Source organism: Felis catus, chromosome E2 (assembly GCF_018350175.1).
Source record: "Felis catus isolate Fca126 chromosome E2, F.catus_Fca126_mat1.0, whole genome shotgun sequence".
NCBI classification, from domain to species: Eukaryota; Metazoa; Chordata; class Mammalia; order Carnivora; family Felidae; genus Felis; species Felis catus.
Genome location: NC_058382.1, coordinates 13,686,518 through 13,704,806, shown reverse-complemented (window position 1 = coordinate 13,704,806; position 18,289 = coordinate 13,686,518). Strand labels below are relative to the sequence as shown.

The 18,289-nt window shown below is 49.9% G+C and overlaps 1 protein-coding gene across 1 annotated transcript; it reads right to left on the bottom strand.

Annotated features, from left to right (window-relative positions):
* Positions 1–396: 396 nt before the first annotated feature.
* On the bottom strand, positions 397–16,141 carry LOC105260134 (cytochrome P450 2B11-like). The gene is made up of 9 exons (XM_023249708.2): positions 15,834–16,141; positions 12,101–12,263; positions 11,805–11,954; positions 9,986–10,146; positions 8,265–8,441; positions 7,829–7,970; positions 5,889–6,076; positions 5,548–5,689; positions 397–1,667 (listed from the first exon to the last, which is right to left on the bottom strand). Exons 1-9 carry the CDS (start codon positions 16,119–16,121, stop codon positions 1,477–1,479), a joined length of 1,602 nt encoding a protein of 533 aa, XP_023105476.2. The 5' UTR covers positions 16,122–16,141; the 3' UTR covers positions 397–1,476.
* Positions 16,142–18,289: the final 2,148 nt, after the last annotated feature.

The following is an 18,289-nucleotide window of genomic DNA, read 5'->3' as shown; positions in this document are numbered from 1 at the left end:
TTAACCATTCATTCATTCATTTATTCATTCCTTCCTTAGCAAATATTTGCCTTCTTGGGCCTGGTTTTGAGGTGAAGAAGTTCTCATCTTCTAGAAGGATCCCTAGTGACCTGACAATAAGTGGGTCTCACGTAAGATGGCATGGATCACCATCTTCCCAGGGGATGTCAGGATTTGGATGTTTGTTTCAGTCTCAGGGGATTTGAAGGGGCATACCAGGGAATCCAAGGCACCAGGGGAGAATCATGCAGCTGAAGGGGCCGAGGAGGCCCTTGCATAGAGGGACGGAAGTAGGGAAATTCAGTAAGAATGGGGATGGCAGTGTACAAGCAATGGTCTAGAATGTGGATGAACCCCAAAATATTATGCCAAGTGAAAGAAGCCGGACACAAAAGAGCACGTATTGTATGATTCCATTTGCATGAAACACACGGAATAGGCAAATACATAAAGACCAAAAGCAGATTGGTGGTTGCCAGGAGCTGAGGGGAAGGGGGAATGGGGAGTGACTGCTCGTGGGTATGGAGTTTTCTTCTTGGGTGATGAAAATGTTTGGAACTAGATAGTGGCGGTGGTTACACAACATTGTGAATGAGCCAATGCCACCAAATCATGCACTTTAAAACACTTAGTTCTGGAGTGCCTGGGTGGCTCACTTGGTTAAGCGCCTGACTTTCACTCAGGCCATGCATGACCTCGCCGTCTGTGAGTTCCAGCCCCCTTCAGGTTCTGTCTCCCCCTCTCTCTGCTCCTCCCCCACTTGCATTCTCTCTCTCTCCCCCTCTCTCTCTCTAAGTAAATTTTTAAAAAGTGAAAACACTTAGTTTTATGTTATATGAATTTCACAGTAATTTTAAAATATATTGGAAGGGGGGTATGACTAGGTGAAGAATTTGAGGTGGAGAGCCAGGGAGACAGAGTGTGAATCTTGCTCCCCCACCGCGAGCCATATGATAGGACTTCAGATAACTGATGCCTTTGTCTAGCCTTTGTTTACTCATGTGTAAAATGGGCACGATCATTGTATCCGCCCCATGGGACTACTGGAAGGAGGATTCCAGGGAGGTCACGTATGCACAGATCATGGAGTGCAAACAGTTGCTAAATGGAGACTGTGGTTGTTCTGAGGAAGGGAGAAGCCCCTGGGGGAAGCCGTGGCCTGGGAGGCACAAATGCAAAGAGCATCCGAGTCAAGTCTCCCATCTTAGCCCCCAGCTTCTATATATACACCACACTGGGAACTCTGTTAACAAAGGAAAGGAAAACACTTCCATGAGTCTATGCAAGAGCTGCAGAGTGATGGTCTGAGATGAGGCTGCAGAAAGGACTCTCCCACAGAGGCAGAAACAGAGGAGGGGGGAGACACTGGCTTGTGGTGGGTCTCTCAGCAGCAGGAAGACCCAGGGCCAGTCAAGGAACTGGCTTCTACAGAGGTGGGAATACTTCCTGATCCTGGGATCCTTTGAGGCCCTTCTCTCAGTCCCCTCTGAGGGACCGAAAGCTGATCTGGTATACTGGGGGCACTCTTCCTATGCCACTCTCCTGGGGTGTGAGGTCGATGTCCTCAGGGGCCACAGGGCTGGCCACAGAGAAGTTCTGGAGGATGGTGGTGAAGAAGAGGAATAATTCCATGTGGGCGATGCCTTCACCAAGACAAATGCGCTTCCCTGTGAACACAGAAGATCACCAATGTGGGCACAGAGCCGATGCACATCTCTTGCCTGGTCACATCCCAAAGCCCAGACTTCTGTGTCCATCAACAACAGATTTGTATGGGACTGGCCTTCAACCTGCAATCCAGGGTGGTGTTTTAGAGGGGTCCCGAGCCCTCTGAAACCAGGGGCTAACGTTTGGGTGGAGGTGCCTTGCACGTTTTTCCAGGAGAGTTTGTAGCTTCTGTGAGATTTCCAGAGGCTTCAGTGGCCACTTGGAGAATAAACACCCACTTCAGGTTAGATGTGTGTGCGTGTGTGTGTGTGTCTGCCTCCACATGTGCAGGTGTGTGCACATTTCTGACAACATTTTTAATGTCCTTCATCTCTAATATGAGGAGGATGGTACTTATTTCAAAGGACTATTATGAAGTTAAAGAAATTAACATTTGTAAAAATTCTCAGACTAGGACCTGGCCTGTACTAAGGATACTATAGGTGTAGTTATTGTTTGTGTATGTTTCTGGGTGTGTGCAGTGAGGAGTGTGTGTGGGAGTGGGTGGGGGGTGGGGAGTGTATGCTTGTGGTAGGGTGTGTATCTGGTATGGGGTGTGTGTGTGTCTGGTGGGGAATGTATATGTGGTGGGCAGTTTGTGTGGGAGGGGTGTGGGGTGTGTGTAGGGGGAGTCAGGGGGAGTGTGTGGAGTGTGTGTGGGGAGAATGTGGAGGGGAATGTGTGGAGAGTGTTTGGAGGTAGGGGTGGGCTGGGAACAGGTGTGTGTGGGGAGTATGTGTGGGGAGTGTGGGGAGTGTGGGGGGGGTGAGGGTGTGGGGAGGGGGGGTGGAGAGTGTGTTGGGGGGAGTGAGTAAGGAGGAAAGGGAGGGGCAGGAGGTGTGTGTGGGAGGAGTGTGTGAAGGGAATGTAGAGGCGAGTTGTGTGGGGAATATGTGGGGAGAGTATGGAGGGGAGTGTGGAGGGGAGTTGTGTGGGTAGTGTGTGGTGTGAGAGCTGGGCAGGGGTGTGGGAAGGGGTGGGGGCAGAGAGTGTGTTGGCCCGGAGTGGGTAGGGGGGAATGGGAGGGGAATATGGGGGGAGAGTGTGGGGGGAGTATGGGGGGGGGCAGTGTGAAGAGGAGTTGTGTGGGGAATGTGGAGGGCAATTGTGTGGGGAGTGGGGGAGGGCAGAGGTGTGAGGAGGGTTGGGGTGGGGAGTGTGTTGGGGGGAGTGGGTAAGGAGGAAAGGGAGGGGTGGGAGCTGTGTGTGGGGGTGTGTGGGAGGCTTGTGTGGAGGGAATGTAGAGGGGAGTTGTGTGGGAAACATGTGGGGAGAGGATGGAGGGGAGTGTGGAGGGGAGTTGTGTGGGGAGTCTATGAGGGGGGAGAGTGTGAGGAGGATTGGGGGGCAGGGAGCGCATGGGGGGAGTGTGTGCGGTTGGGAGCATGAGGGTGTATCTGGCACTGTGTGTGTTTGTCTACATCTGGGTTGTCATTTTATCTCAGTCCGAGAGCCATGGGCTTCAAAAGTTTGGGGGAAAAACCAAACTACACTTAAAATTGTGAATGGGGCGGGGCACCTGGATGGCTCAGTTGGTTAAGTGTCTGACTCTTGATTTTGGCTCCCAGGTCTTGATCTCTGCGTGAATAGTACGGAGCCTGCTTTGGATTTTCTCTCTCCCTCTCTCTCGGCCCCTACCCTGCTCAGGAGCCCATGCTCACGTGCTATTAAAATAAATAAAAAGAATTGTGAATGGGTCTGCTTCCTTGGATTCCCAGAGGTGTGAGAGCCCTCCAGTAGGTTATGAAGCATGGGCTTGAAGAGAAATAACACAAAGGGAGTAGGAACCCCAGGAAGAGGCACCGAAAGCCTCCTTTACCTCAGTGGCTCTTTCTTTTTTAATGTTTACTTATTTTTGAGAGAGCTCTCTCAAATACACAGAGTGGGAGCAGGGGGGTGGGGCAGAGAGAGAGGGAGACAGAATCTGAAGCAGGCTCTCAGCTCTGAGCACAGAGCCTGACACAGGGCTCGACCTCACCAAGGGTGGATCATGACCTGAGCTAAAGCCCCACATTTAACTGACTGAGCCACCCAGGCACCCCACCTCAATGGCTCTTGATCTGCAAGCTGGCCACCATGGCAAGGCCATTCAGATATTTCCTAGACCGGTCAAGGTGTCAGACAATATGCCTATGTGGACATCTCTGGGGGAAATGTCTGTATCTTTTTGGCACATCAGAAGTTAGGTAACAGGGACTTAGAGATACTCAGAGCAGGGCTCTAGACTAGTTCTCCTGTGACTGGTTCTGTGACCCAGTTCTTTCCAGAACAGCCTGACTCCTACTGTTTCCCTCCCATCCTCTCTTCCAATCCCAATCCCTGGGACTGTCCACTGGGACACCCTTCACTATCCCGTTGGCTCTAACATCTTTTTGGCTTGGTTTTTCGTTCTTTCCACTCATGGCAATCTTGCATCAGTCTTTTGCTCTGATTGACCTCCCATCAGACATTGCTCCTCTGTCTCCTTCCTCTTTTGCCTACTTTCTTCAATCTTAAGCTCCCTGTCTCTGTCCATTTGGATCTCATTCCATCTGAAACTCTCTCCCTCCCTCCCCCTCTCTCTCTCTGTCTCCTATTCTCTCTTGTTTCCCCTTCCTCACTGTATTGTCTCATTGTGCACTCAGTCTCTGTCACTTGTCCCCTGTCATTATCTCTCTCTGTGTCTGTCTTTGTCCTTCTCTCCATTTTTCTCACTCATTCTTTCTTTGTCTCTCTCTCTCCTTCCCTCTCTACATCTCTGCCTCTCTCTCTAACCTTAGAGCAGGACTAGTGAATGGGATCATGGGCCCCACCCCACCATCCCACAAGTCCCCCAACTCTCACTTAGGATGAAATGAGGGAAGCCGTAGCACTGGGCAGAGCCAGAGGATCTGGGTCACTGGGGTCACTGATGGAACTCAAGACTAGGGCCTTGGTACAGGGGTCCTCCTTTCTCCCAAAGGATGAGGATTCTGGGCATTGGGGTTTTCTCAAGACGGGGCCACATAGTGGAGAATGGGGAAAGAGACAGGTCAGGGCCTGTCAAGCCCAAACTTCCCCCAGCTTCCAAGGCCCTCCAGCTGAGATCTTCACCCTTCTCCCCTTTTAGAATCCACACTCCAGGCTCCCTGGGTTTGTCTCCTTTCTCAAATATGCCATGCTGTCTCCACCTTCAGGCTTTGACTTGCTGTTCCCTCTGCCTGGAACACTCTTCCTAGTGGCTGATTGATACTCACCCCTGAGGTCTTAGCTTAGAACCAGTGCTTCGATGAAAGCTTTTCCTCACCGAACCACCAAGAGTAGAAAGTATTTCCTCTTTGTGTTCCCAAAGTCCCTTTCAGAGCATTTATCACAGTTATGATTAATGATAATAATCATCATCACATCCATGAGCACCGACTTTGTGCCAAGCAGTTCTAAGCACATTGCAAGCATTAATTAAGTTTAATTAGGTACTATTTTGTGGTCAAATGATGAATGCCCATCTCCCCTGCTGAACTGTAAATTTCCTGGGGCAAGGACTGTGTCTCTATGTGACTTGCCCAGTGCATCATCTTCAGCCCCCAATAAAGCACTACGCTCAGAGTAGTGCTCATCAGCTATTTTATACCAACGTGTATCTCTATACCAAGGCGTAGAGAGGTTAAAATACTTTCCCAAGGGCCAGCTTACCAAGATGTGGCTTTGGGATGTGGTCTTCTTAAGCCCTGTCTAGGGCTGCAGGGAAGATGAAGTGGGTTAAAGGTAAAGCAACTGGCATATAGTAGCTGCTCAATGAACTAAGATCTCTCCTGGACTGTCTCAAAGAGAGAGTGGCCTTTCACTCTGGTGTCTGGGAAAGAGAGTGCAGGCCTGGCTTACCCATGGAGAAGGGGATAAAAGCTTCAGTCTTCTTCAGTGCCCCATTGGCATCCAGAAAGTGGTCAGGGTTGAAGGCATCTGGTTTTTCAAAGTAATGTGGGTCATTGAGAGCAGAGTGCAGGAGGGGATATACTTCAGTGCCCTGAGGGAGAGTCACAAGGTCAACAGATACTGCCATTCCTTTCCTCAGCCCACCCTTAAAAACAAAACAAAACCAAACAAACAGACAAACAAAAAACCAAGAGGGCCCTAGTGATAAAACCAAAACCAGGTCAAGTGCACAGATTAAGAGAACCCAGGATGCCCACACAGGAAAAATGTGGGAGCCCAGCTGGCCTCACCTTGGGCATGAAGTACCCTCTGAAGTGAGTGTCTTTAGTGACCATGTGGGGAATGCCAATAGGGAAGAGGTCACTGAATCTCTGAATCTCATGGATGACTGCGTCAGTGTATGGCATTTTGACTCGATCATCAAGGGATGGAAGGCGGTGTGGGCCAATCACCTGGTCAATCTCCTTGTGGACTCTCTCTGCACAGAAGAGTGGGACCAGGGAACCTCATTTTATTTTATTTTTTCCAATATATGAAATTTATTGTCAAATTGGTTTCCATACAACACCCAGTGCTCATCCCAAAAGGTGCCCTCCTCAGTAACCATCACCCACCCTCCCTGCCCTCCCACCCCCCATCAACCCTCAGTTTGAGGGAACCTCATTTAAAGGAGACATTTCAGCAGGGCCACTGCTTTGTGTGGGCTAATGAGCCAGGAAAAACCTGTAATAAAGGGTTAGGTCATCGACACCCCTCAGAGCAACAAGCCTGGAAGAGGGGGAGGCGAGGCGGTGGGGGGGGGGGGGAAGCAAGAATTCTCACCCTTTGAAATATATTGAATGTTATGAATCCTCTTCCCACAGGCACATGTAAACACACACACACACACACACACACACACACTCACGTGCGTGCGCACATGCACACACCACAATTTTGCACAGAACTTCACATTAAGAACTCAAGGCTATAAACCTGTCAAAATTCTCCCTCTTAAAAGACTGGAGAGGAGCCTGGGTGGCTCAGTCAATTAAGCGGTTAAATGTCTGACCTCGACTCAGGTCCTGATCTCAAGGTTCATGACTTTGAGCCCCACATCGGTCATTACAGAACCTGCTTTGGATTTTCTGTCCCCTCGGTCTCAGCTCCTCCCCCATTCACCCTCTCCCCTCTCTCCCTCTCTCAAAAATAAATAAACATTTAAACTTTTAAAAACAAAAAGAGTAGAAAATGACCTAATATTTACTGTGTGTGTATTATAGATGAGACACTGTGCTAGGTGTCAGGAATATAACCATGAAATAGATCAATAGATTAACCCACAAACACCTGGATAAATGAGTACATAAGCCAGTCGACTTATGAATGGAAAGAGTGATGAATGGAAGAACATTAGTGAATGGATGTATGTATTTGTTTATCAATCAATATACGAATTATTGGGTCATTAATTAATAAATGGCCCATAGACAAATATTGAACCTGATTAACCAGTAAATCAATTGCATAAATGAATGGATGGCTAGATCTATAGAGCAATAAATAAATAAATAAATTAGTGAAATAACAGGTATCAAAAAGTGATGAAACAGGTATAAAAATAGGTAAAATAAAATAGGTATAAGAAAGGAACAAATAGATGGAGGGACTGAATGACAGATAAATAATCAGTGATGAATTAATTGAACTAAATGCATAATAAATGGATGAAGGGTGGATTGAAAGACCGATGGAAGAATTAAGGAATGAAATCTAGTTCATAGGGCAGATGGATGCATGCATGGACAAACGAGCCAATGAATCAATGACCAGTACTTCATTCATTAATCCCTGTTTCAAAAGATCAACAATTGAATCAATTAATCCAAATAAAGAATGGAAGCCTAGGTCCTTGAATCAATCATAGGCGAAAGAATCTGAGTATAAGGTAATCAATACAGGTACCAAATAAAAGGATAGACAAATGGATGGATGGGTGGGCAGAGAGAGGAGTCTGCCTTTACATGATGGGAGGACACAGTGGGAGAAAACACCGACGGATTGTTCATCCATCCACCGGCGGGGCTACCTTAGTCAGGGGCTCATTCAAAACCTGCGGCGCTCCTGGTATATATAGGAGGTGAACACTTCCTCCCTCATTCAGGAAGGATCCCAGCTGCACTTCTGCAGCTCCCAAAAGGGGTGAGAAGCCCCCGCCCCCTGCCTCGATCGGTTGTCCCCGCCCACCCACCTGTGACGTGAGGGTACTTGAGCAGGAGCTGGAAACCATAGCGGAGCGTGCTGCTGGTGGTCTCCGTGCCGGCGAAGAAGAGGGAGAGCACCGTGCAGATGAGGTTCCGATGGTGGAATTCGCTGTTGGGGTCGGACTTCTCCTGAATCCGAGCGGTAGGGGGCGTGTCAGGGGAGCGGGGGCTTTGCTGCACGCTCTTGCCTGGGGGCGCCCTCCCCTGCTGCTGGGTCCCACACCACCTGTCTCTCTCTCCCTCTCTCCTCCCAACTTTCCCCTTTTTTCCTCTTCCCCTCAGTTGGTTCCTGAGTCTCTCCTCCCTTTCCCAATCTCCCTCCCCTGTTCCGCACTCCCTTCCCCCTTTCCCCACCCTTCTTCTCTTCGCTGCCATCTTTTCCTCCCTCCCTGCCCCCTCCTGTTCCCCTCCCCCAATCCCCACTTTGTCCATGCGGATCAGGTAGGCATCGATGAAGTCCCGGGGGGTGCTGGGGTCCAGGGTTTCACGGTGCTTCTCCACAGCGTCCTCTATGAAGGCTATGATTTCCTGGGTGTTTTTGTAGATTTGCCTGTGTGTACCTGGAAAGTACTTCAAGAAGTTGTAGAAAAGCTCGAACACCTGCAGCAGAGAAGGGGCTGTGAGGTCCTCCTGGGGTGGAGTCAGTGAGTCACAGGGAGGAGAGCCCTCCTGGGGCCTGGCTGGGGCAGAATCTCACCTTGCTCTGCCTCTCTGTTTCTGTCTCTGCCTCTCCCTCACTGATTCTAAGTCTCCTTTGATCTGTTGTTCTCCCAGTTTTCTCCTTCTGTCGCTTCCTCCCTCATCCTCCCGTCCCGGTTTGGTTGCTGCCACACCTCTCTCCTTGGCGCCTCTCCTTACCCGTGTGTGTCTCTTCTCACTTGTCTCTCTGCAGCTGCTTTTTCCTTTTAAATCATCTCTACACCCAGTGTGGAGCTCGAACTCACGGCCCTGAGATCAGGAGTCGCCTGGTCTACTCACTGAGTCAGCCAGGTGGTTGGCTCTCTGTGCCTCTATTGCCTACTTCGCCCAGTGGATCTGTTTGGCTCGGACCTCTCTGACTCTTTCCACCCCTCACATCTCCTTTGCTGCACCAAACATTGATAACGTGATGCAAGCACAAGATGAGCCTACTGCCGGCTTAAGACTATTTATTTTGGAACATATTTCTACTGGAATGTCTAGGATTAATGTAATACGTAACTGTTGCAAATAATTGCAAAAAAAAAAAAGGTGGAAACAGAGAGTGCAATGTAAAATTCTTTCTTAATTTTTAGAGATAACCATTGATATCTCTCTGGTGAATTTCACGCTAGACTTTTTTCTCTCTGTGGTTCTCTGTGGGAGGAGAAAAGTGAAATCACCTGCTGCACCTGTTGCAAATATTCACTCTGGGCCGCATCCTAGCTTTTTGGATCAGACTGTCTAGCAGGAGGTCATGGGAGTTTGTATTTGGGACAGTCCTATGCACAAAACTGACATGCACTCCTGGGTACGACCATAACGAGGCATGCTATTCTGCAGTTTAATTTTTTAACCTTAATGTACAATTGGGGTATTTCCAGATTCGTTGAGAAAGAGAAACCACGCTATTTTGTTTTAAAAGAGGAGCATATTACTTTATAATCTGGGAGATATTTTTAAAAAGACCAAAAGCGGGGGGAGGGGGAATGGGGAAAATGAAGAAATGTGGTCCCTTGTTTTCACGTACCCTTGAATTTCTTCAATTGAGGAGATTTGCCAAAGACAGAGGTGAAGATTTGCAGGAATCAGGAACAGAAGAATAGAGAGCTGACAGTCTGAGTCCTATTCTCTCCCTCTGTCTCCGCCACTCTGCCTCTCAGAGTCTCTGATCTCTGCTCTTTCTTGTCACTTTCGCCCTGTCCTTCTCTCTCCTCTTCCAAACCCTCATGTCTTGGTCTCTCTTGCTGACTCTCTGACTTTCCATCTCTGTCCTCATCCTAGGCTCCCCATCCCTGTCTCCCGTCCCTCCTGCCCTCTACTGCTCAGTGTCCCTGTCCTTCCCTGCTGTCTGTGCCCCCCTTCCAGCCCAAAGCTGCATTTCTGGGACACCAAAGCAGATCACCCCTTTCCCTGTGCCCTGGACATCCACCTCCCACACCAGCCTCCCACACCAGCTCCCTGACCTGGCTGGAGAAGGAGCTGAGGAGCGTGAAGATCTGGTAGAACAAGTCCAGCAACCGCAGGAACTTGGGATCTTTGTAGCTAAAGCGCGTTCCAAAGACAATGGAGCAGATGATGTTGGCAGTCATGGAGTGGAAAAGGAAGGTGGGGTTCTGGAAGGCTCCTGGGAGGAGGAGGCACAGGTCATGGGACACGGACTCAAACAAAGGCCTTGGGAGCACTTGACCACTGCCCCATCTCCGTGTGACTGCCCTCCCTCGCTCAGTGATGACAAAGAAGCAGGAACAGGAACCGCTAACATTCACCAGCCCAGATGATGGGCCAGCCAGGTCCTGTTCTCAGCACTTCATGTATTAGTTTACCAAATTCCCACCACAACCCTGGGGGGAAAGTGCCGTTCTGTCATTGTCTCCAGGGTAGTCGGGCTATGGAGGCTGTGTGGTGGGTCCCTCTCAGGCCTCAGCTCCGACCCTGGGGGCAGGTAGTTAAGTCCCAGGGGCAGATGGGTGCAGGGCAGGTGTTCAGTCAATCACATGTGCAAGTTTAAAAGCTCTGCTCTCCCTGTCCCTTGTCTGTCATCCCCTCCCTTCATCTCTTCTCTCCACCTCCAGGGCTCTTTGGTCTCCAGGGAATCGTTCTGCACTTGACGGTTGATGTCTGTATACATCCTGACCTCCCTGGATGGGAGGGGAGCAGGGACTGTGCACCCACCCGGAAGTGTCATGGCATCAGCCTCTCTCTGCGGGTCTCACCTGTCCGTCTTCTCTTGCTCCCCTGCACACCCTTTCCTGAGCTTGTCTGTCAGTCTCATTTTCTCTACCTTGGTTTCTCTCTGCCTTGGTTTCTTTTTGCTTCTCCCGGTCTCTTCCAGTCTCTCTTTGTCTTCATCTCTTCATCTGTGTCTCTTTTCCCTTCCCTCTCTCCATCTGAGTCGCTCTTTTTCCATCTGAGTCTGTCTTCATGGTCTGCTGCCCCTAGTCCTCTATTGCTCCCTATGTCTCTGCCTCTGCCTCTCCCTCCCTGCCTGTACATTTACCTCTCGAAATCTCTTATGGAAGGACCCTGTCATCTTTATGTCTCATAAACACCCTTATATGGAGAATCCAAAAGTAAGTAGAAGTGCTTTTCTCTTTTTTTTTTAAGTCTATTTATTTTGAGAGAGAAAGAGAGAGAATGAGTGGGGGAGAGGCAAAGAGAGAGGGGGAAAGAGAGAGAATCTGTGCTGTCAGTGCAGAGACGGACGCAGGGCTCGAACTCGCAAACCATAAGATCATGACCTGAGCCGAAAGCAAGAGTCAGATGGTTCACCGGCTGAGCCACCCAGGCCCCCCTCAGAAGTGCTTCTTTGATAGCCCATCCCAGCTGCCTGAGGGCAGAATGCCCCAGCTGCCTGAGGGCAGGACGCCCCAGCTGCCCTCCTTGCTCACTGACAGCTTGTCAATAGTCCACTCAAGAAGAATAAAAACCCACTTTGGCATTTGCAAAGTGTCTATCATTTTCTCCTTTTTCTCTTTGCCTTCTTTTATGTAAGTCTTATTTTTGCCCTTGCAGATACACGTTATCCATAGGTTGGTTTCCCTGAACCCAAGTAAATAGCATGCTAATACATAACCAAGTTTATGTCCTTGAGTTACTCTCGACACTATACACCCCATATCTCTTCTGGCTCCCTGTGTTCCATTCCTACCCATCTCTGTCTGTCCCTCTGCTGGATGGTCTCTCAGGGTCGTTCTCTATCTCTGCCTCTCTTTCTCTGCCCACAGATACACCTCAGTCTTTCTGTTGCCACGCACCCTACATACCCATTCTCCGGGGACTCACCCTGGGTTTTCTGCAGTTCCTCTACCACACACTGACACTCCTCCTGAATCCGCTCCTCTATACTCCGCTTCCCCATCCCGAAGTTCTTCATGGTGGCCAGAGAGAATCGCCGAAGGAGCTTCCAGCGTTCCCCGTTGGCAAAGATCACACCTGCGGGTGTAGGGAAGGCATGGATTGCCAAGAGGGTTGGAAGGACACTCTGGGCCCCTCTGCGCCTCTTATCCCCCCTTCCCAGACTCACCCTCCCCAATTTCCATCTTCCATCATTCCCCTCCAGGTGCCTTTGAGGTCCTTACCATGTCCTTGGAAGATTCGTTCTACAGTAGAGACTCTCCCGCGGCCAGAGAAGGCCTCAGCTTGGTCCACCAGGGCCTCCCGTATGGCTTCTATCCCACACAGCATGACCACAGGCCTTGGCCCCAGGTACACCGTGAAGACATCCCCGTATTTCTCTCGAAACTGTGAAGCATATCCACGCCCAAGGTTACTGTTAGTCAATGTGCACCCATGTGGCCATCCCAGTTGTTAAACCATAAAAACACTCATGTATAGATTGGCAATTAGCTACTGAGTACCCCAAGACCCCCCACCCCAGGGTGCCCTCCCCTTCCCAGGACCCAGCAACTAAAGGATAAACCCATGACCCAGCCAGAGTCTGCATGGTTGGTGCCCTAAGCAGTACAGATGGTTAAATATCTCTTACTTCTGCCTATACCCTTGAGTCGAACCAGATCTCCCCAGCATTGAAACTGAAGGGTCATCCTTCCTGTGACCCAACGTCAACCTGCTTTCTTTCTCCTGACAATTTCCCCAGAGAACTACCCTAAACCGCTTGGTAGACATGAAGAGAAAAGGACAGCTTTGGGGATGCTCGTGACATAACATCAGTACAGGGATTTGCAGAACTGCTCCATGGTATTTACTGAAGCTAAACACATGCATATTCAATGACTCATTAACTTCACTCCCAGATGCACGCCCAACCAAAATGTGTACGTAGGTTCACCAAAATACCAACAAGCTGATTCGCTGAAGATTTTTTAAAAATTTTTTAATGTTTACTTGTTTTTGAGAGAGAGAGAAGACAGAGTGTGAAGAGGGGAGGAGCAGAGAGAGAAGGAGCCACAGAATCCGAAGCAGGCTTCAGGCTCTGAGCGGTCAGCACAGAGCCCGATGCAGGGCTTGAATTCAAAAACCACGAGATCATGACCTGAGGCGAAGTCAGAAGCCTAACAGACTGAGCCACCCAGGCGCCCATTGAAGTTTTTCAAATAAAATTCTCAGCAACACTGATAGAGAATAACTATATGGCGATATAGTCATGCTATGGAATAACTATGCAGCAATGAAAAAGAACCCACGCTACAGCCAAGACTCGAATGAAACTCACAGGCGTAGTGTTGAGCCAAATCAACCAGACACAAAAGTGTCCCTATTTCCTAACTCTATTTCTATGAAGTCAAGATAGTGAGAGGGTGGTAACTGGAAGGGGACTGGAGGGTGGCTTCTGGGGACAGGGTGTCGTTAGTTACCTATATGTCAATTACATGAGTATGTCCGCTTGAGAGAATTCATTGAGTTGAACGTTTACGACTTGTGCACTTTTAGGGGTCATGTTAAGCCTCACTAAAAATTGACTTAAAATCATGAAAAGGTTAAGTTTACTGCAAAATCTTTCCCACTGATCTCTGCAGAGCGTCCTTATGGTCTCCCTACTGCCATTCCTCTCCCCTTATGATCAGTTGGCCACCCACCTCACCCCAGTCTGAAGCCAGAGTATTCCCTATGAAAATGTAAATTAAGGGGCGCCTGGGTGGCACGGTCGGTTAAGTGTCCTACTTCAGCCAGGTCACGATCTCGCGGTCCGTGGGTTCGAGCCCCGCGTCAGGCTCTGGACTGATGGCTCAGAGCCTGGAGCCTGTTTCCGATTCTGTGTCTCCCTCTCTCTCTGCCCCTACCCCGTTCATGCTCTGTCTCTCTCTGTCCCAAAAATAAATAAACGTTGAAAAAAAAATATTTAGAAAATGTAAATTAATTAATACCCCTAACTGGCTCCAAACCCTCCAATGCCCCCCACTGCGCTGAGGGTAAGATCTGAGGTCTCCACCTTGATCCACATCGCCCTGCATGAGGTGGCTGCGTCACCCCTCTGCTTGTCCTCCCCCTCGCCCCTTCCCCCCCTCAGATCCAGCCTCCATGTTCTCCCCCAAACATGCCGAGCTTGCTCTTGCTTCAGTGTTCTTGCACTGACATCTGCCTCTCTATGGTGCTTTCCTTGGGCATCTTGCAGGGTGTCTGCTCACAGACACAGTGAGACTGAGCCTCTCCCCCCACTATTCAATCTAAGTAGCTCCACCACTTTCTAAAATAGCACCTGGCTTTCTTTTAATCATAACTCTTGTCTACCTAGTATTTCCTTATTTGCTTAACTTGTATGCCTTGTCCAAAGCCACATCATCAATGCCTACAATATTCCCAGGACACAGAAGGTGCCCTGTAAATGACTGTTAAATGAATGGGTCAAAAGAGCTGCCATTTAATGAGCACTTACTATATACACCAGGCTCTATGCAGTATGCCACCCAGTCCTCATCAATGTTATAAGACACACATTCTTACCACCATCTCATTTTAACAGAGGAGGAAACTGAGACTCAATGAGTAAGAGTTGACTCTGGAACACAAAATCCACATCTGTCTGACTCTAGAAAGATCTGGGAGCATACTAGGGAATGGAGGAGGAGCGGGGCCACCCTCTCCAACCTGTCCCATCGTGACACCCCTTAGTCCATTCTCTCCCTTCCTGTCTCCAAAGATGCAATAATAATAGAGGATCATGGACCCCTAAAGAATCCTGGAAGTTCTGTGGAAGAACTTGAGGGGGTCTGGAACTCTCAAAATTTTATGTAAAAATCTTTGTGGACATTTGGAGGGGAGAGAGCCCACAGCTTAACCAAATTCTCAAAGGATCTGCGATCCCCAAATCATTAGGTAGCTTTGGCCCAGGAGGACATTGGAGATGAGGACACCTCTGTGCCAGACCCCAGCTTTCCCTCCATGAAGTCCCAGCTGTGTGACTGAGGACAAGTGTCCTCCCCAGGCTGAGCCTCACGGTCCATACCTGTGAGATAAGGATAGCACCTCACCTCTCCCGCGGGCGTGTGGTAAGCCAGACCTGATGAATTCCCACGGCGATACAGATAAATCCTAGCCATGTAATTCTGAGCAAAGAAATCAAGCCCAGGAGTTTACAGAAAAACGTGGTGCCCTTGGGAGGCACTGAAGTAAAAAGTACTCGGGGCCTGTGCATACCCATCCCTCCACTTGTGGGAAGATTCTCTGTCTTAAAAGCGAAGGGATGACAAACCCAAGATTCAGGAGTGTGGTGGCCTTGGGGTATGTAAGCTGGCAGTTATGTCGGTGACCCAGTTCTTCTGTTGCCAAGAGGGTGCACCGATGTAGATTACATTATTCATAAATAAATCGATAATCACATGTAAAATCATGCATAGGAAGCAGTGATACAGAGCCTGGTAAACACTCCAGGGTCAGCCATTACGGCACATTTGTGACCGTTATTGGTAAGAACCTTGTGCCTCCTCCCGTCTTCCTTCTCCTCCTGGCATCCACCTGGGCCAATCTCCACTCTCTTTTCTTGCCAGAGGAGAAATTTATGATTGGTGACTCTGCCCCTTCTTCTCTCTCTTCCGGGGCCGGGAAGGCGCCCAGAGACTCCACAGGCAGAGGCAGAAGAGTATGAAATTCTATACCCACCGCTTGCGCCCAGAGACTTCCGCGTGCCCACCCACCCGCCCACTCTGGGGCCAGTGCCCACACACTTGAACGGAGCAGGGACGCCTCTGACCATCTGACCACCAGCTACCATGCTTCACCTCCATGCACCTTCCTCGCCAACCTTCAGACACCCCACCCCCGGAGCCTGAAAGGATGCCTTCACTCCTTCTGGGGAGTGATCCCCAGGTCCACGGGCAGTAAGTCACCCTCAGACCCCATGCATCGGCACCTCACCCTCAGGAAGGATTTGAGTAAGCCTCTTCTGTCCATCTGCAGAATATTCCCCAAGAAGGCCAGAGGACGGGGGCCCGGCGGGAGGCGGCCATGGGCCTTCGGGTGGTCCCTGGCCAGCAGAAGCAGGAGTCCCGTGAGGACAGCAAGGAGGAGAACAACGCTGAGCTCCATGGCCCTGCCCAACTGTCTTTGTCCCAACTTCAGCCTTGATTGAGCTGGGCCTTTTACTCTGAGCTGGCTGCCCCACCCAGTTATGTAACTGCATTCACTCCCCGCCTCCCCTCTCATCACGTCCAGGAGTGTGAACTTGAAAGAGTGATGTGCTTTTTCAAGTATGGGACGTCCCATTCTTCCGGCTCACACAACCCTGTACATGTTGGCAGAGACCAGGCGGTAGCGATTCCAAAGCCCACAACAGTGCATGTTCCTGGTGCTCACATGCTGTGTTTGTTTTGCGGCTATGGGTGAGCATGCGCGTTCGCCTTGAAGTGCTCGGGCTTGCGTACGTCCCACGCCTCCTTGCGTCTGTGCCTGTGCTGGTATGACTTTATATGCAGAGCGCTGTTGTATTCACGTGAACGTGCTGGTGTGTTTCTGTGTATGCATCTGCATGAGGTTGCGTATATGTTTTTGCCTGTGTCAGGGCTTACATGTGTGTGCATCTGGGCGCAAGCCCCCCCCCCGCCCCCCCGTGCGTGAGTCTGGGTGTGCCTGTGTGTTTGTACGTCTCCCAGTCCCTGTCTCTGTGGGACCTTTAGGTGGCTAGTGTCTACCTCCAACCCCCTATTCCACCCCCTTCCCCTGGTGACAGCCACTGATGAGAGGATGGGAGGACAGGAGGAAGGAGAGGCACAGAAATGGGGAGACTCAGAGAGAAAGAGAGACAGAGACGGAGGCCTGGCAGGTGTGGCGTTCAGTTCCCTCCCCATCCCCGGCTCTCTGATTGCTCTGAGCAGTGCCTGGCACTTCTGTCCCCACCTCTGGCTCTGCCTTCACATTGCAGGACGTTTCTCTGACCCTCTCAGACAGTCTTGTGTGACTACCTCTCTATCCTTTGCTATCTCTGTCTTGGTGTTTCTGTTTCTGCCTTTAGATTCTGAGCTCCAGGAATGCAGGGACTGGGTGCAATTTGATTGATGTCCCTTGCGCTCATGTGTGTCTCCATCATCAGGCCCGGCCTCCAGCAGGCTCAGTCCAAATGTGTCCAGGACGTGAATGAATGTGGCCACATGCACCCGTCGTGCCCTGGGCCTGGGTTTCCACCTCACTCTGTCTCTCTCCCTCAAAAGGGAGTGGGGGAATATGAGGCAACATCATCTCTCTTACAACGTTGGCCAACCCTTTGCAGGTCGCAGGACTATGACCCCAGAGGTTGAATCATACCCTCCCGATCCAGGAAGAAAGGACTGATAGTCCCGATATCTTGAATTCAGGGGTGGAGCCTTAACTTCACTGATCTGGGAGAGGTACCACCATGGACTTTCCTGACCCAGGTCCTGGCCCCTGCTGTGCTGTGTATCTGGCACTGAGCCATGGCCCCATTGGAGCCCCGGGTGTCACTGAAGGAGAGCCATAAAGTGCCTTACACAGAGTAACTCACTCAGTCCTCACCCTTTAAGGTAGGTACGGTTGTCATCCCCACTTTATAAATGGGGAGAGTGAGGCAGAGAGAGGTGGACAGTTTTACCGAGAGACACAACGGCAGGTTAGAGGTGCATCATTCAATATGGTAGCCACTTGCCACATGCAACTATTAAGCACTCGAAACATGGCTAGCAGAAAATGTGAAACTTAATTTAATTTAGTTAGAAATTGATACTCACTTCAGTGGTTAGAAAACTTACAAGTACATTTGGAGCAACTTGGGTATGTGAACCTAGTTTTTCAGTTACAAATTTCATGAAATCTAAACACAGATTAAGTATTTCTGAAGAAAAGTCAAGGTCCCAATCAAGGCGTTGTGTAAGTGCGAAATACACACCAGATTACAAAAAAGGATATGCTGAGAGTCAGAGGCAGGACAGGGAGAAGCCAAGAAATAGACAAGGAATATAGTGTAGGGATGGAGGCAGAGGAAGGGAAGGGACAAAAGAAACAGCAAGAGAACAGAAGAGCAAGAGAGAGGCAGAGATACAGAAACATGGGGACAGAGTCTGCAGGGGGCACAAGTGGGGCCGCCAGCTGTGGAAGAGTTGGGGGTTTTGTTTGTTTAGAAGAATATGTTTTAACATTTATTTAGTTTTGAGAGAGAGAGGCAGCGTATGAGGAGGGGAGGGAGAGAGAGAGAGATACAGAATCTAAGGCAGGCTCCCGGCTCTGAGCTGTTTGTTAGCACAGAGCCCAACTTGGGGCTCAAACTCACGAACTGCAAGACCGTGACTTGAGCCCAAGTCCGATGCTCAACAGACGGAGCCACCCAGCCACCCCTTCTTTGTTTGTTTAATGTTTATCTATTG

Bases quoted from the DNA above. Each gene is read 5' to 3' on its own strand.
- LOC105260134 (XM_023249708.2), bottom strand. From the start codon at position 16,121: ATGAGAGGGGAGGCGGGGAGTGAATGCAGTTACATAACTGGGTGGGGC. The intron at 10,147-11,804 runs GTGAGTCCCCGG...TCCTCCTCCCAG, and splicing joins GGAACTGCAGAAAACCCAGG to GAGCCTTCCAGAACCCCACC. The intron at 7,971-8,264 runs GTGGGGATTGGG...GCTCGGATTCAG, and splicing joins ACCTGATCCGCATGGACAAA to GAGAAGTCCGACCCCAACAG.